Consider the following 19,999-nt stretch of genomic DNA (forward strand, 5'->3'; position numbering starts at 1 on the left):
TAGAATTCATAAAATTAAATGTAAGATGTATAATAATAATCCTATTAAATATAAATAATTAAACTTGATTGTAACTTCTAAATGTCAGTCCTATACTGTCACATGGAAATTTAATTCTATTATTTCCATATTATAATACATTGTGTATGTATAATACAATCTGTGATTATAATGTCAAATGTCAAAGTCAAGTAAGAAGCAGAACAAAACGAAATCATCAAATCAACACAATCAATCAGTAAAACGCAAGTGTATCAAGCATATTGAATTTTAGCAACGTTGACAAAATTACTCTATAATGGCAGACAAACGGAAAATCAAGAAGCGTAAAGAAGTAAGTAACGTTATTATTACAAATTTCAGTACGGCCTACACCCTAGAATATAAATTGTAATCTCTATTCATACACTGTTATTGTTTCCGTATTGCGGTGTATGAATTTACTAAAATCAATTTCGCTCCTTGTTTTTCTTTTACGTTGTTTACGTCACAAAGAAAGTAGTAAGTATACCCGTGACGAAATCTGTCTCGTCATTAGGCCGGCATATAGGGTTTGTATTCTACGCAGTTCTTCTCCGCCGTGAATTGGCTATTTTGGTTTTAACTTTAAATAAACATGCATTTTCTAACGTGTATTTTTAACTCAACATGGAGTTAACCAATAACACTGCAGCACTTAACTTGTATTCTAAATACAATATTCTGTTATTGGAATATTAGCTTGAATTGAAATCAAATATTTAAAAAAAAGTAATTAAGAACATTAGTATTTGTTTCCTTGCATTGATTTATATGTAAAAATAAAAAAAAAATTCTATAAATTGTTATCTAATGAAGACAAAATTAATTACATGAATTTTTAAAATATATATAATGTGATCTTTTGACATTAAATATTATTATATTTCCTCCTTTCTGTAAAACATAACCACATAAGGTTATCACTTTCTGCATCTGCATCATTGATTAAATCAGTAATGACAAAAGACACTAGTATTCATATATCTTAAACATGTTGAAACAGCTGTTAATTTGAAGGAATAGAATCCCCTTATTTTTTGGTAAAGCTGTAAAGACCAGCTGCGGTCAAAAGTATTAGAATTAGAAAAAAAAACGCAATCAAATATTTAAACATTTCATATGTTTACATGTATTCTTTGTTTATATTATATATATACATGGCAATTGATAGGATTGTCTAGCGCAATGGTTATCACCTCACCACTGTAGCATTATATGTATATGATGTGATGAGGTGTTGCTGCATAATTTACTAGAACATCTAGGTGGTGATTATACTATTTATTAGACATTAGTAAGTTTATTAGATAGTGTGTTACATAGCTTATTAGTTACACATATATTTGATGGGGAGTCGCAACATGAACTGTATTTACACTGAACTTAAATTTATATTATCTGGAGAGGTGCTAATAGGTGTCTCTAGTGTTGACAGCAATATTACAAGTGTAGGCACAATTGTGTGACATTTATTAATGTAATATTTGAATAGGAGAAATCTGTAATGTAAATCAAAATAAAGCAATGTACCAACTAAGAAGTTGGCATTCTACAAATATCTTATTTGGCATGATCTTACTGATTAAGGTCAATTGATAATACACAAACTAGTCCATTCATTAATTACAGACATAATTGCACTAACTCTCAAGAAACAGATTATTAAAATTTAATATAAGTTCATATTCTATTACTAATTTGTCAATTTAATGGTATAGAATCTTAATTATTAAAGTGATCATTAATGTATTACAGTTAATCACCTTACAAATGATATAATAGAATATTGTAAGTAATTGGTTTTGTCACAAATTTTTCAATATACGTGACAGTGATATTGATAATACAAAGTACCTAATAAATAAAAAAATTGTGAATTACCTGATGGAATGAAGGTTTTTTTTGTATGATTCCTTCCTTCCATCATGCAAAATAAATATCCATAAAATAGGTTTTAGGAAGAAATCACTAGGAAATTGTTAAAGATATGAACAATAAGTAAAATTTTATTATAAGTAAACACATAATAAAAAGTTGAAATTCACATTCCATGTAATTTTAATAAAGAATCCATTTTTGAATTGCCTCCCTTAACAATCATATTGCCCCCCTGTGGGGCATGGACCCCACATTGGGAATTATTGCTCTAGTCAAAAGTACTATGAACATTATCTTACAAGAGAATATTAGATTTAAAAATATTCTTTTAAAGATATTTGTTCTCAAATAATAGAATTTACAACTTTTTTACAGTTTTTGTTAATTATTTTGTTTTACTTTTCAGCGCAAAAAGGTTTGAAAGAATTGTTTTTGCACTTCCTTTTATGTTTGTTTATTTATTTTGTAGATAAATGCACAATATTTTGCATAAATCAAGTTCTTTCATTTGTTTTAAATATTGACTAGTTATATATGTATATTTGTATTGCATTATATCCACTCTTGCTGTCTCCATGTCACTCTCTAAGTCTGTTTTATTTCACAAGTGTTATGGGAAATTGGGTGATTAATTGCAACAGGGACAGATTTTGAAAACAACTGATTTCGGCACAGTTAACCATGATAGTTACTAATATAATATAATTAGTAATTAATTTTTGCTTCATTAGATATATGGCCAAGGTTTTGTGAAAAATTATAAAGTAATAATGTTAAGAGTGGAATAGCATATTGTAATAGATGACTTTTGTAACAAATTACAATTACATTGATGCAAAAACAGGAAAACTAGAAACAAAATTCTATCCCAAATTTTCATGGTAGGCATGGTAATATAATTATATTGAATAGGCTTTTCATTATGGGGAGATTTAAAATAAATTTTTCTTAAGTAATTATGGGCACAATAACAGAAAATTAAAATATGTAATGTAAACTGATGTATTGACGAATCTGATGGAAGACAGACATTCTATTCTATTATATAATAAGTTCTATTTTTTAATGTCAGATTATATACCAAATTAATTATTACCATTTTAATTTCGATCTTCTGTTGTTTTTTTGTTTACCTGTTACATTGATATTATATTTTATCTTATTCTCTGTCAATCCTCTGTTTTATAATTTTTTTTATTAGATTTTGATTTGAGTTGTAGTTAAATGATTGTTTATACAAAGTCACATGTTTCTACATATCAATGATAGATAATAACTCTGTTTATTTGATAACATAGTTTAAGATGAGTCAGCTTAGTTTTTGTGATTGAAACATGCCTCTCGCCTCTCTACCTTCCTGCATACAATTATGTGGTTGTTATCAGCCTATATTTATCCATACCTAGATACATGTTGTACCTTTGATTATCAGGAATAGTGAATCCAATATTACAATGTTGATAATGTGCCACATCATGTTGATTTCTATGCTGTCCCCACTAGACACCAACATAGTTAGTCACTGGTAAATTTACCACAATGGGCTAACTGACCTGACATCATCCTATCATCTGTTTTTCTATGTATATTATGTATTTACAGAAACAGTATTTCTTTCTGTACTTCCTGTTAGTACAAGCTCTGTGCTTAGTATAGATAGGTAGGTAGGCTCTGTGTGAATTATTCTTGGTTAATGCTATGCCAATCAACTATTGACTTTAAAAGTGGTAGATAAAAAACAAATTGTTATGACTATTCAAAAGTGCTTAAATTAAGTTTATTTGAATAAATGATATTCTATTCTATTCTAAAAAAGTTAATGTCTCACTATTTACAGGATATGACCAGTGCCATACGAGTTTGTACTTTAAATCATTATATCAAAAGGACATTTTAATAAATACAAATATTATAAAAATGCATAACATTTAATCGCTTATAGCCTATTTATTTCAACAGTTGGATACCAATTCACTAAATAATATAATAAATAAATTACTCAGTAATTATTTACAATCATCTGTTTTCACAGGTGTTATCCAATATGAGTAAGTGCTGTAAGATCTTATAATGAAAATGATGGTTTAGGTCAGAATTTAAATTATTTATCTTCATGTATATTTAAATTTTTTTATTATTTTTACTTTCTGCGACGTGTATCTCTGGATGTAAATATTTCCATATATAATTCTTATGGATGATAATGTGCACACACCTGCGCTAACGGTTTACGGTGGTGGGGCACTAGTGGAGGATGATAAGTATGAGGTCAGAGGTCAGAGGGAACCACGTGAAGGTCAACCTGACATAGTACATTGCTAACAATGTGGTTATTAGTCCACATTACTAACTAAGGACGATTGTTATAATAATATACTATGTCGGGTCGAGCTCCTCCCGATTCCCTATGTCACTTATATCTTACTTTCCACTTCGAGCACATAAACCGAACTGAGCTATTCACTATTTTAAAATCAGTAGGCAGGCAGGACTGTTATAGTCAAATCAAGTACTGACTATATACTTGATATATCTTGTACTCAAAAATAAACATGATCAAATTCCTAGAATATCATGTCATATCATTCATTTCATGTCATAATTATAATTAAATTTAATCTTTACTATTTATATTTTTAAGTTTATAAGCATAAATTATATCAATGAATTAAAAATATATTGTGGTGGTTATCTCACTCAACTAGATGGCGTTGTAGTTACTGAAATCTGCTTTAGCGGGGCACGCTGGCGAACGTTAGCGCAGATGAGAATTCCATATACATCCTTTAAAAAATATACCACAATATAGTAATAAAGAGTAACAGCTATACAACTAGTACTCAATATTACTCTACAACACTTTGAAATAAAACAAATTGGTTTGTAACCCAATTGTAGTAACGCCATCAAAGTCAAATGCTTTTGTTCCGAATTTAGTCACAGATGTTCTATTCCATGATGCATTTCATACACGAAATGTATTGTTGTTAGACACTAGATAGTCATCTCCCTCTATTCTCAATGAGTTCTGTGATAATTGACGTAATTCGAAACGAGGAATACCCTTGACCGTGACTCGTCATACTCGTGTAGCGGTTATGACTTATTCCAGGGACGAGCAACACGCGGCTCGCAGCCCGCTTGCGGCCCGGTAAACATGTTTCTGCGGTCCGCCAAGCAATACTCGATAAATATACTGTTATAACTTTAATTTTAATAAAATTGTGGTACATACTAAACCGAAACATTTTTTTCTGACGAGTTACTCACTTGTCGGCGACTTGTTCACACATGTAATACGAACGCGCCGTGTCTGCGCGAGATTTTATTTTGCATTCAAAATCTATTTAAATTTTATTTTTATAATTTTTTTATTCCTATAATGTAATAAATAAAGTACTTATTAATAAGTATTACTTTATGCGCGGTCTGCCAAAAAAATTAAAAATATAAATTGGCCCGTTGATGTAAAAGGTTGCTCACCCCTGACTTATTCAAACCAGTGGCAGAGACGGTCGCGCGCGCTACTTTCACCACAATCAAATACGTCTACAATCAGAACGGGACTGCCTTTCGTATAGTGTTATAGTGTGTAGTGTTTATAGAATAGTGCAATCATAATGAGAGAATACGTAAGTTTTTTTTAATGTATTCGAGAATTATTGTTGTCAGTTCGGTTATTAAAGATCTTTGTTTTATTCTGCTTCTTCTAAATCTTGTTCAAAGTTATGTAGGTTAAACTGTTTTATGTAGGTTTCCTTTATTATCAGTCTAAAATTGATAAAGGTATTGTTAATTTTAATAGTTTTTCATGTTTCAACTGTATTACATGTTAATAATAAGTAAGACCACTTGCACAACTTCCAAAATATAATATTTTTAGAAGCTTCCGTTCGTCTTTCCGGTTTGTAATCTATTTTTCAAACAGTCGCTGGCATCTGATCGGTATGAAGTTTTGTTATTTCGGTGTGTAATGCAATATTATGGTGAGCTGCTTGATTGAGTTGGTTCCCATACGAACTTCTAAATATATAAATTTATCGACGATTATTTGATTAAACAGAATATTAATATGTTTTATTGGGTCGAAATAACAGTCCGAAAACGTGTTTACGAAGTCATTTTCCGTTAAATTAAACATGATAATGAAAAATAATTGCAAAATTTTCCGAGATTTTAAAGGAACGAATAAACTCCACCACACAATTCTCTTACTAATATTTTGAATGTTGATTCCACAGTAAATAAAATAGGCTTAATAATGATCCATTCAGATTTGACGAAGATATTCCCTGTTATGTTGTACTAATAGAAAGTCAGAGAAATTGAATAGTGCTTTAAAATTTGCAAACAGAAATTTAACCAAATAATTCCTTTTAATAATTTTCCTATTTATAGTACAGTATCCTCTATAATTGAGAGGTGCTTGAGAGTTAAGTAAATAATGTTTGCGAATAAACATTTTGTTTAATTCTAAGCAACAAAGTTTAGTTAAGATTGCGTATGCGAACTTTAATCCATTTTTTTATTATATATATATGGAATGTCAGCATTCCATATTCATTCATTAAAAAAATTGATTGATTTGACTTGACTATATCGATTGATTGGTTGATTTATTGACTTGCCTTCGCTGACAGTGTAGGCTAGCAGGACACCAGTGGAAGAAGATAAAATAAGCATGAACTTGGTCAGTTAGCCCATCCCGGCGTGTATCGCCACGTGAGTTCAAATCTAGCGCATATTAAAAAATAAACTTTCATTGTAAATTCATATTTCTGAGTTTGAATGACTGTTCGGCGAAGGGAAGTGGCCCCATCACTTTAGATTCAAATATACCCAATGAAATGTGGGCATGTAAAGGAGGATCGTTGGAAGGACAAACGATTGATAGATCACGCGGTAGGGGCACTATGCAAAGTGTTGCGTTTTACGTTACCTCTATTGACAGCATATCTGTCTACCCCATACGGGATATTAATCGTGAAGCTATATTTATTTTGTTTGTGGTAATCACGATGGTTTCGTGGGTGAAATCGTATGAAGATCGACCTGACGTGGTACATTGCTATCAAGGCATATATATATATGTAGGGCTACTCTTTGGTATCTCAATGCTAACGCTTAAAGCAAGAGAAGGAATGTGGATTAATAATCCCATTGCTAGCTATGTACCCTGTCATATTGACCTACGCGCTTTCCGCTGGAAACGATCGTGATAATTTCCTACTAAATTTGCCACTATAGCCTAACTGACCAGACCTCATGTTCATCTTATCATCACTGGTGCCCCACCAGCGTAAACCGTTAATGTAAGCGGATGCACCATTACTTTATCATCCCTTAAAAAAACCTTTAAAGATACGTAGATAATCACCTTCCCTCGACCTATTTAAAGCGGGTACTGAACGTTTAACTGCAACAATCTGTGCTCAGATAACACAGAACTATTAGTATCTCCTAGTTTTCTCGTGGGTGGAGTTATTGATAACTAGTAACTGGCGATGTTTGTAACTCGCTATGGGTATTTTTTTTAAATAAAAAAAAAACATGCTCAAGTTCATCTGATTATTTTGTGTTTATTTTTGTTTTATAATCCAAACTTACTTTTAAATTACTGAATAAAATCATAATTGGTCTGCTCTAAATGATTATAAAGAATTTTATATGTAGGTTTTTTTGTCTTTCTATCACATGACAAATCACTACTCAATAATTATTATGAAATAAATTAAATGATTAATTAGTTTCTTATATAAAGGTTAAGTAATTTACCGCTGTCAAATGGTTACTCAAGAATTGGTGTAGATTAAAAAAATGTCCTACTCACTTACGTCCTCAGACGACATTTATAAGTAATATACTGATTCATGTACTATTAGTCGTATTTTAAAAAATATGTATTTATCTTGAAAATAAACTTGTTTTTGTTTTAAGTAATTTTATCGTCAATCCTGGAATTATAGTCATACATACAATTATAGGATACATGTTTATTTTTCTACAGATAAAAAAGAAGATTTATTAATATTTAGAAAGAAATATGAAAAGGTATATGAGTACTTAGGGAGAATATAGCAAGAACGGTAGTTTTTTACGAATTAAATGCAGAAATCGTCTAATTGTTAGTTCCAAATACATTGTCACAATTGACAGGTGTTTTTATTGCAGCTATGTGTTATAGCAAAGTGGAAAATTATATTTTTTTACAATATTCATAGCTTGTGTATGGTCAAGTTACAAATTTAGTAAACTGAATTTATATTCAGTTTTCCACTTTGTTTCTTGGTAAAAGTGTTTAATATTAATAAGTTTATCTTACTTTCGTCGTGGCATGTCTCTTAGCTATAATAATATTATTTATTTCTTTCAGTTATTTATATAACTATTTCGACATTCATAACCACATAGGTCGGAGCTTACACGACAGAGCGAGACACGACGGGCCTTACCGTTAACTGACACGATTCTAGTACCTACATACTGTGTATTGGATTCTAGTCTACTTCTGACGTCATTCATATAAAAACTAATTGCACAACGTTTAATCATTACTGATAATACAGACTTGAAAGTGAGTCCGACTGTACTCAGTTGGTTAATTAAACTGAAACTGATAATCCAAATATATTTTATCACAGGAGGCTTCAATTTTGACGACATTTTATCTGAAGTTCTAACTAATTTCACATTGTTTAATCATTACTGATATAGACGTGAAAATATGTCTGACTGTACTTAGTTGGTTAATAAATCTGCCACTGATAATGTATGAAAAAATATTATTAATTAGGTGTCCATTTTGACGACTATTTCCTTAAAATACCCAAATAAAAAAAATACCCTAAAATACCCTACTTTCTAATCTTGAAGTTCTAATTTCACAATGTTTAATGATTATTGATATAGATGTGAAAATATGTGTGACTGTACTCAGTTCGGTAATAAATTTTACACTGATAATATATCCAAACATATTTTGTTACAGAACGTTCTGATTTTGACTACTTTTTTCTGAAGTCCTAACTAATTTCACAATGTATAATCATTATTGATATATATGTAAAAATATGTGTGACTGTACTCAGTTCGGTAATAAATCTTACACTGATAATATATCCAAACATATTTTGTTACAGAACGTTCTGATTTTGACGACTTTTTTTCTGAAGTCCTAACTAATTTCACAATGTATAATCATTATTGATATATATATGTAAAAATATGTGTGACTGTACTCAGTTCGGTAATAAATCTTACACTGATAATATATCCAAACATATTTTGTTACAGAACGTTCTGATTTTGACGACATTTTTCTGAAGTCCTAACTAATTTCACAATGTTTAATCATTATTGATATATATGTAAAAATATGTGTGACTGTACTCAGTTCGGTAATAAAGCTTACACTGATAATGTATCCAAACATATTTTCTTACAGAGCAATCTGATTTTGACGACCTTTTTCTGAAGTCCTAATTAATTTCACAATGTTTAATTATTACTGATACAGACGTGAAAATATGTCTGACTGTACTCAGTTGATTAATTAACTTGACGCTAATAATGTATCCAAACATATTTTCTTACAGAGCAATCTGATTTTGACTACTTTTTTCTGAAGTCCTAACTAATTTCACAATGTTTAATCATTACTGATACAGACGTGAAAATATGTCTAAGTGTACTCAGATCGGTAATAAACATTCTTATACAGCGCTCCGATTTTGATGTAATTTTTTTTTAAGTTCTATTTATAAAAGCGATACTCTGTCTGTTAAAAACGACCTTATTATAACTAAACGTCTGAAGAGATCGCAATGAATTTTCTCATTATGATAGATTGAATGAAAAGGTTCGATATAGACTAGTTTCATCTAAATAGAATGAAAAACATGGTAGCTCATACGAACAAGAAAACAAATATTGAAGGGCAGGGGATTGTTACTATATGGACTTGTGTTCGCCCTGGAAACCATCTTTGTTAATTACTGGTGAATTTGTAATGATGGGCTCTGACTTTCTGATCATTATTATATTCTCCACTAATACCCCGCCAGCGTATATTGTTAGGCCAGGAAACTGCACTATTTCTTTGTCACCGATTGAAAAAAGCGCATATCGTTAACGTAGGCGTGTGTGCAGAAATATTACTTTTTTAACGTCCTAAAAAATAATACAAATATTTATTCATTATTACTGTAAAAAATAAAAAAAGCGTATATCATTAGCGAAGGCGGCTGTACAAATCATATTATTTTTTATCGTCAAAAAAAAAACAAATATTGAATTATTATCACCGTAAAAAATAAAAAAGCGTATACCGTTAGCCCAGACGTGTGTGCACAAATCCATTTACTTTTTTAACGTCATAAAAAATAAAACAAATATGTATTCAATATCACCGTAAAAAATATAAATAAGCGTGTACCGTTAGCGCAGGTGTACAAATCTATTATTTTTTTATCTTCATAAAAATATTGATTTTTATATATCGCATTTCAGGAGTTCGGAGAACCTAAAGAGTCTGAGAAGGCAACCAGCGAAGAGTACTCGGTCGCGAAATGGTTGAAGAACAACGTCCCCACAAAGAAAACCAAATTTCTGAACCATCATGTCGAATATTTCACAGGTATTATTGTAATGATTTACGATTCTTAATATTGTCCGACCTCAGTGGTCAGACGTCTGACGGCTAGCGGTTGGCACACCGCTTTACTTACATAGTCTCATCGTCAAAGCGTGCCCCGGTCAGACAGAACAACATTACAACGCAATGAATTTGGACTAGCCATCCAAAAACGTGTGATCAGACAATGTTTACGTTGTCATCAACGATTCTATTAATGAAACTACGCATATGAAATATGGTGCCGCCAAATTGACTAGGACTTTAATGCGTCATGCTGTTGCCATCAATATCTGTTGGCGTGATATTAATAATACCATACCCTAACGACTTATATCGCAGGCGGGGTAGGCAGGATAATGGAGGCGTTTTTAAGGGTCATCTCTTGATAATGGAATGGTGCCCTCACCGGCGCTAAATTTATATGGTGGCAGGACACCAGTGGAGAACGATGAGATGAAAATTCGACAGGAATTTGTTCATGTAGGACATTTTAGCCGCGTCAATTTTTTATATTAAATATTTTTCCCTACCGTCCAGTTCAGTAAGCTTAAAGTCGTTTTCTCAAGATTTTGTAATTAATGCAATTTTGTGATATTTCTACTACCTTTCAATTGTTATTATTATTCTTAGTGTAAACTATAATTATCGCTGTAATTGTTTCCTCTGTTCGACTGACCTGATTTGCAGGTTATCGAATTTAATGTTTTGATACAGTCCTCCACACTCGCGTTTGTAAGAACCGAGCGTAACTAATATTGTACCAGCTTCTAGGCCAGAAGTGTCAAACACAATTTTACAGAGGGCAATGTATTAAATTTAGAAAGTTTAGGTATGCAGACCAGATGCAAATAAAAAAATATACTGAATTATTATAACATTTTATTTTATTTTTTTATATTCTCTATAATATAAAAATGATTCGCTGAATGTGTTGCTAAGCGCAAATCTGGAGAACGGCTGAACCGATTTCGCTAATTCTTTTTTTAGAATATTCCTATAAGTATAAGCATGAGGATGGTTATTACGGATAATAAAATTTAAAAAATTGCCTTTAAAAGTCTATTTCTGTACCTCCACACAAACGATTCGTAATAATACTTAGTCAATCTGAACTTTAATACCATACCATAAAGTTCAACTGTTAGTGGAGATGTTCCGCGAATACAAAACAATTTAGTGACGTTAGTATCGTATATATATTGATAATATTTATTCATCAGTCGTCAATATTTGTCAATATTTATACATTAGGCGGTACAATGATCGCCGGGTCGACTAGTATAGTATATAATGACACATTGCGATCACGAGCTTTATTGATACAGCCAGGGGGCCAGGGGGAATGCGGCCCGCGGGCCGTATGTTTGACATGACTGCTCTAGCCACATCGGCACAAGTACCGTGAAGTTAATGTTTAACAACATTTGTAGTTTGATATAACAAATTCGTGTTATAAATATTACTATGCAATATCAGAGCGAAATTGTATGCAGTCATACTCAATTTTTTTTTTATGGATTAGTAAGGATTGGTGCACCTGTCTGCGGTAACGGTATAGCGGGGCACCAGTGGAGGATTATTTCAGGAGGTCAGGTCAGTTTGCCTACTGTAATTAAATAAGCAGGAATTAATCACGATAGTATCCAGGGAAGACCACGAAGGTGGACCTGCCAACATTGCCGGCAATGGGGTTATTGGTCCAAATACAAACAATCCCATTCCGCTACGATTTTATCCCAGATAGAGTAGTCGAGGTATTGTCAATTGTACATGTCGTAGTTTACGCAATACATGCCTACTTTTATTTTATTAAGGAAGAACATATTATATAGAATATTTTATTTAATAAGGAAGAAGAATAAATCCGTAGCAAAATAATTGACAATCTATCTTCTACGACAGTACTCCACAAAGTATTTGTCATAAAACGTTAATGAATAAGAACAGAATAAAAATAGAATAAGAATAATTTATTTCTGCCAATAAAATACATAAAACAAAATATATTTCAGAATGTGCCGACAGGATGTTCATGTGCGGCTTTGGTTTTTCAACTGGACTCTTTTCTAGCAAATTTAAACATAATATAAAAAAAATAAAAACTAGGGTAGCACAACACGGGTGATAAAGAATAATGTATAGAAAGTAAAGTAAAGAATAAAATCATAAATTGGCTTTATCTAATTATATATATGGTGTAAGTGATTAATAATGAAAATATATTACTTTCAGGGACAAAAGCAGTGGATGCACTACTGACATCCAAGTGGGCGACCGGCAAGAACCCTATATTCACGACCCGTCACGAGGTCCGGGACTTTCTGCACAAAATGCTGCTGCACAAACTATTTCACAGAGCCAAGAAGGTAATAAAAGCAGTACCGTACTGTATTTATATGTCTTTAACAGCTGACCCAGGAAACATTGTTTAGCCATACAAAAATAATATCGCTATAAAATATGGGGGTAGATGATAAAAGGTTCCCCCTGGAAACGATTGTGATAAATTCCTAGTGAATTTGTCCCGATGGGCCAACTGACCTGACTTCATGTTCATCTTATCATCCTCACTGTTGCCCGCCGCGCAGGCAGGTGCGCCATTTCATTATCATACACAATAAAAAAACTAGGCGGGTGGGACCCGCCAGGGGGTTGACGAAGGGTGTGTGGACTTCGTGGCTTGTGCGTTAAACAGAGGCATCCATGTAGAAAACGTACAAAGCCTATCTAAATAGAAAGGGAAAAGAAATTTTAAAATAGCTCTTTACTATAGTGTTTGTTTTTTTTTGTTAGTTTAAATGGTTATCTTAAAGAAAGTTAATTTTATTCAACTAACACTAAGTTAGTCAATTAGCTTGTAACCAGTAGTAAGCTAATGAGTACATTAGTTAGTTTCCTCTTTAACAATTGTAATTCAAGGAATATTAATCAAATAGGAAAACGAAATGATTTTTGTTTCCTCATCAGTGTGAAATGCGAATGACAATGAATTATGAAAATTTTAAACACAAACATACTTACTATGCTCTTAAATGCTTGTAATTAGATGCACTTGATATAGATCTATAATACAGACATAATGGGATTGTAGTTAAAAAAAATCAACACAACACAATAACACTGCGTCACGACTGTTTGTGTCCATGGGCATTGTCAGTTATTGACGACATGGCAGACACAATATTTAACATGGCCACATTTCACTGGACCCATCTGTATAGTTGGCAAGACAGGTTCACTTGTGTGTATTGAAATAGTAAACCAAAATATTTTCTTCATGTTAATATAATGTGTTTATTTTTAGAATTTGCTAAATAGACATATAATTCAACATTATTTCTTCGTATTTCATTTCATATGTAGAATAATATCTATATCTAAATATATCTATATATACCATATATCTATACATGGAAAAGTAATAATGTACATAAATATTATCTTTACATAATATAAAACAAAGTCTCTTATATCTTTTAAATTAAGCAACGTATTTTTACTGCAATAGATAAAGTAATTTAAGAGGAAGGTTTGTATCTATAATACATGCATGTTATAGTATAGAACAAGCCGAGAAATTCAAAGCTTTGTAATGCATCCATGCGAAGCGGAAACGGGTCGCTTGTTAAAAATAACATACTAGATCGTATGTTGTTTGTAGTAATAATAATTGAACTGGTATCTCATGTCACTTGTTACTCCTTTACAGGTTCCAGTTAGTGAGCAAGAATTGAAAGGGAAATCCAAGAAGAAAGATAAAGAACAAGAGAAGTCCAGTAAGAGTGGAGATGACAAAGATGGTGAGAAGAGTCAAGCTAGTGCCTGTGAGGGCAAGGTATGTATTATTTTATAATAATAAAAATAATCCTAGTCAATTTACACAGCGTGATGTAGTCCCAAATTAAACATAACTTGTGTTATGGGTACTAGATGAGTACTAGAAATATTTAATTTGTTATTCTGATGAATCGAACCCACGACCATCGGAAGTAAAGCGGAGTGGTATACCGCTAAGGCTGTCATTTGGTACTAGTAAATCTACTTATGAGTAGACTGATCTACATATGTACGCTACACTAGCAGCCCATTTCTCCTGTGCACATTGCAATTAACGTTTTATTAGGGGTAACTAAATTTCTTCTAGTAAGAAATACAATGATGTCCGTAGTACTGTTCAGGTGACTATACAATACACATCAACCGCGTTACCGTTTACCATAACCATATCATACAATACCAGAACTTGTAGTAACTAGAAATCAAAATCCTCCTTGTTTTGAAGTTGGTTGATAAATATTGTTTTTACAGTTGTTTTTATTTCTCTGTCACAGGCATGTGCGCTGTATAATTTTCTGTTTTATCGCAGGAAACCAAAGATGTGAAAGAGAAGGAGAAGAAAAAACGCAAGATCCGCCTCGAGATGCACCTGGAGCAGGTGTTCCTGGACACAACGGATGCTTACGTATGGATCTACAACCCGATCCCGTGGTACTACTGGCTGTGTGGCTCTCTCGTCGTCCTTAGTACCATCGTGCTCTGCATGTTCCCACTGTGGCCTGCTACTGTCAGGTACATATTACCTTACTTATATTAGAATTATCCTTCCAAATATTATAAATACGATTTCATACTAACTTTCATCCTCTTTTAATTTTAGTTTACCCTCTTAAGGGTAAAATTTTAGGAACTTTGAATGTCATATAGATTTATATTTAATGGACGACCTAAAAATAAGTTTCAAACTTCTAGCTTTAAAAATGACGATACTTCCATACAACCTTTCATCTCCCCTTTCAACCCCCAAAAGGGGAGATTAATTATGAACACTTTTTTCGCATTAAAATTTAGCCTATGTCCTTGGTCCTGTCGTCCTAGACAAAACAGATAGCCTAGACCTAGGACGTACCAAATGACATGTTTACAAAATATCATCTAAATTGGTTCAGTAGTTTTGGCGTGAAACCGCGACACAGACAAAACGACAGTGTTACTTTTGCATTTATAATACTAACTGAGCCCCGATTTCACCGTCGTAATGTTTATAGCCTATATGTTATTCTAATGTACAAGCTATATTACTGTAAAGTTTCATCAAAATCCGTTAGTAGTTTTTGCGGGAAAGAGTGACAAACATCTATCCATACTCACAAATTTTCGCGTTTATAAGATTAATAAGATATTTTTTTTATGTTACAGAAAAGGCGTATACTATTTAAGTGTTGCCGCTGCAGCCTTCCTGGTGATGATCATTGTCCTGGCTGTCCTCCGCGTCGTCGTGTTCTGTCTAGTTTGGATACTAACTCTATCTAGGTAAACACAAAAACATACAGTCACAACTGCTATCCCGGATGGGGTAGTTAGAGGGATTTTCATAATGAATTATTATGATATGGTTTACCCGCCTGCGCTAACGGTTTACGCTGACGGGGCACCAGTGGGGGATGATAGGATGAGCATGAGGTCAGATCAGTTAGCCCATCGTGGTAAATTCACCAGTTATTTATCAGGAAGGGATCGTTCGATCGTTATTCAAGGAGGGATCGTGTGGAGGCCAATCTGCTGTGGTACATTGTTGGTACATGGTACATGGCAATAGGATTACTATCAATTGCCTTCGCCCCTAATCAGAAGGATTGTCAATGATCAATGTAGTGAACACAATACTTGAGAAGCCCACGTTTTGCAGTATATTCGTGCCTAATTAAGTTCCCAAGCTCATATAATCACAAATACTTTATGAAAATGATTTATGATAAAATGATATATAATTGTGTCTTAATAAATTTATTATTATTTTAATCCAACAAGATAAGAGGGGACTACCGACGTTTCTTATTATCTTTACTTGAAACAAATACTTTTACCCCTTTTACAGACTAACAGAAACAATCCTACTAATGAATACATGTTTGTATTGTAAGAGAATCGAACTCGCGACTAATGGAAGTAAACCGCTAGACTTGTAGACGCGAGACTAAAGCTTATGAAGCAACAAAAATTATGAATCTGGCACTATTTTTTATCCGACTATATAAGACTTATGATTACGATAGGTATGTATGTATGATTGATAAATCATACTTACATGATTGAGTTATCGTTGGAAGTGTTGTAATCGTTTGCACCCGCAAATAAGTCAACTACCTATTAGTATATTTAATCATAAAAGATATTGTAAATTAAGCATTTTTATTGTTTGTCCCCAGGCATCATCTGTGGTTACTGCCAAACCTTACGGAAGACGTAGGATTCTTTGCTTCCTTCTGGCCGCTTTATAAGGTATGTAAAATCACCAAAGTTTACAAAATAATACAACTATTACAAGAATATTATTTTTTTATTATAAAAAATTAACCCGGACGGGATTAGAACCTACTTTTTCTATTTTCTTACCACTAGGCCCAGTGCTCTTACCAAAGTTAGGGACTTTCTCACTCTTCAATCGAAATAAAGCTTACAAGCTCCTGCACAAATATTTATCGCAGTAAAGAGAACTATGCCTGTGGTCTACAAAAATCTGCAGCTTTTGCCAAGCTGAAGACGAAACGCCACTACACATCCACATAGGATGTGTAGTTGTAGCCCACTCATGCAAAACTGAAATATTTCCTTTGGGTAAGGATACACTCTATCCTGAGGAGATAAATACCATCGCTGCTAAGAATATTCTTCAATTCTTGTCCCTGACTGGTCTAAGTAGCGAACTTTGAAATAGGGCGAGCACAATAGATCTATGCAGGTCGCAGTGCTACAGGTCTTAGCATCTGACAATAGTCTTAAACCCCCAAATAAAAAACATAGCTAAGAAAGTAACAAGTTCTAATTCTAGAACCTTCCACCATTTTAGTACGAGTATCGCGGGCCGGGTTCGGACAGCGACAAGTCATCTAAAAATAAGAAGAAACGCAAGAAAGACAAACAGTCCGACGACGAGAGCGAGAAGACACCACTGTTGACCGAGCAACAGCCGGAGCACAGCGTACCCGAGGCCCCGCCAGAGACAGATACTGGGGAAGCTAAGTATGTCATCATCATGATCAAGATCATCACTATTTTTGAATAATTGGAATGTCAAACAAGCTGATGATCATCCTGATGAAGTATTTTTTTTGTATTAAATCTCTTTCTTAATTGCAAATTGCGCGCGGGCAAGCGTGATATTGGACGGCTCCTTACTTCCGATGGTCGCAGGTTCGATTTCACACGGCACAAACATTTGTATTCATGAATATATTTGTATGTATCGATCTGGGTGTTTCCTATATGAAATATGCATGTGTTTATAAAAAATATATACATCTATATATGTTCATCAATTGTCTAGTACTCATAACACAAGTTCTGCTTAGCTTGGGACTAGATGGTCCTGATTAAATTGTTGTGAGATATTATTAATATTATTTGTTAATTTTGCTTTGATACCGATGCTTTCATCGCCAGAGAGCTGTTATATAAATTGACACAAAATTTTAGTATCATATTCGAAATCACGGCCGGTTTAGTCGCGTTACTACACGGTTTGGCGATAACTGTCTCACTCTCGTTTAGTTTGGTCATATAATTTACAGTGATTCTTTATACACTCGACAGAGAGGAACCTCTGCTGACCAACACAGACAAGCAATCCGAATCGGAGTCGGAGAACAGTCAGCGTTCTTCAACAGATCGAGACTTCGAGATCGTGGGGCCAGATGACGTCGAACCCGACGAAGATTCTAATGCGTAGACCCGGTACATTCGTATGACGTGAACGCACTGGGTAGTGGCAAGTTAAACTCATATAAAATTCTTTATACACGATATCAGGGCTGCTGTAAGACATAGCATTGCGGTATCACGCTGTAGTTTTATTAGACTGATATTATTGAGAATTCTAAGCATTATGTTTGCATAAAATATCCAGTGGCATAATATTACAGAACAATGATAAACAACTAAATTATCAAAGTATAAAATCTGATATAGAAATTGGTTATAAATATACTTAATGAACGTACATTAGAATTATTTTGTGTTTTTTGCTTTGCTGAATTCAAATTATATGGCGAAAAAGAAGAAAATATGCATTAAAAAAATAATAATTGTCTGTTCTGAGATGAGTTGCATAATTGTTAGAAAACTTTAGACATTTAATATTAAACTATGCTATACTACATTTTAATATATATTATATTATATCAGCAAAATAGAAGTTGAATAAATTTTATAAAACGTAATTATATGGTATTACTGTAAATATACTATTTTGTGTCGACAGATTTACTTTTTAATTATTTATACAGGGTTATAGAAAGGGCTTTAACCGCAATGCTCTGTGGACATGTTAAAAATATTGATACGAAATTAATTGATATATAAAATGCATTTATTTACATTATTTATTTACTGTAATTGTTAAAGAAGTATGAAGATTTATATTGAGATGTGAATTGATATCTCAAAACAGTATTATTTGTCACTGACCCACTGCGTTCTGATACTAGATGAATTAGTAATAATTGGAACAGGGGTGCCAACCTACGAGGATCCTCTGAAATATAAGGTGATTAACCTTCTGTACGAGGACATTTTCATCCATAAGGATGTTATAAAATAATAAAGTTTTGACGGATCTGTTCAAATGTTATAAACGAGGTTAGACAGCCAAATTCAGCTAATACATTTTGACAGATTTTCAATGTTCTCGTACAGAACTATGTGTTTTAAGGCTGGCAACCCTGGGAAGTATTCCGAATCAAGGGTATTGTTATGATGTTACATGTTTTTCGATTAAAGCCTCAAGAATTTTGCTATAAATATAAATCATGGTTAGTGATTTATTTCGTCATCTTCGCACTAATGTATAATTACAATAGTTAAAATTACAATGTAGCTCAGTGTACGTTACACGCTTAATAGACTTGGAAATGTTAAAATAGTCATGAAGGGTGAATGAAAGTTTTGTAACTCTCGACTGAGTTTCAAAAATGTCTCGTTTAGTACTATTTTTTTTGTAATTAGAACGGTAAAACCATTCTATTTACAAGAAAAAAGAACTGACGACCGATTTGATGAATGGCAATCACTACCACTGGCCACTATTCTCATGTCATCATATATTATGAGAATAGCACCACGGAATCACATATTTGACCTGTTGTACCTGTCGCACTCATGTCGTCGTCTGATCCTAATGTTGCCAAAAATTGTTCTTTTCAATTTTTCTCTTGACAGTTGTACAAAAAAAGTGGGTAATTCATAGACAATTACAATCGTAGGGCTGTGATTTGTTTGTTTACATTTCCTCATGTATATCATAACTTTATGTATGGAAGATATATTGAGGACTTGTGATGCGATTGTAACTCATGTGTTATTGCAATTTATTATCTGTTAATTTGCCGTGTAATGTACACTACTACCGTAAAAATGAATTTAGATATTAATCTTGCCCTATGTATTCGTATAACCTATATAGACAAATTT

The 19,999-nt window shown here is 32.7% G+C and overlaps 1 protein-coding gene across 1 annotated transcript; it reads left to right on the forward strand.

The window, feature by feature from the left end:
- The first annotated feature begins 180 nt into the window (after window positions 1-180).
- LOC131844646 (translocation protein SEC62) lies at window positions 181-19,399 on the forward strand. Its single transcript, XM_059193585.1, has 9 exons — window positions 181-334; window positions 10,408-10,534; window positions 12,767-12,900; window positions 14,244-14,369; window positions 14,901-15,103; window positions 15,731-15,844; window positions 16,741-16,813; window positions 17,382-17,554; window positions 18,125-19,399. Exons 1-9 carry the CDS (start codon window positions 299-301, stop codon window positions 18,258-18,260), a joined length of 1,122 nt encoding a protein of 373 aa, XP_059049568.1. The 5' UTR covers window positions 181-298; the 3' UTR covers window positions 18,261-19,399.
- The last annotated feature ends 600 nt before the right edge of the window (window positions 19,400-19,999 follow it).

Source organism: Achroia grisella, unplaced genomic scaffold (assembly GCF_030625045.1).
Source record: "Achroia grisella isolate CSIRO2021 unplaced genomic scaffold, CSIRO_AGI_Agris_v1 utg109, whole genome shotgun sequence".
NCBI lineage: Eukaryota > Metazoa > Arthropoda > Insecta > Lepidoptera > Pyralidae > Achroia > Achroia grisella.

Bases quoted from the DNA above. Each gene is read 5' to 3' on its own strand.
- LOC131844646 (XM_059193585.1), top strand. From the start codon at position 299: ATGGCAGACAAACGGAAAATCAAGAAGCGTAAAGAA. The intron at 15,845-16,740 runs GTAAACACAAAA...GTTTGTCCCCAG, and splicing joins TGGATACTAACTCTATCTAG to GCATCATCTGTGGTTACTGC. The intron at 17,555-18,124 runs GTATGTCATCAT...TACACTCGACAG, and splicing joins ACAGATACTGGGGAAGCTAA to AGAGGAACCTCTGCTGACCA.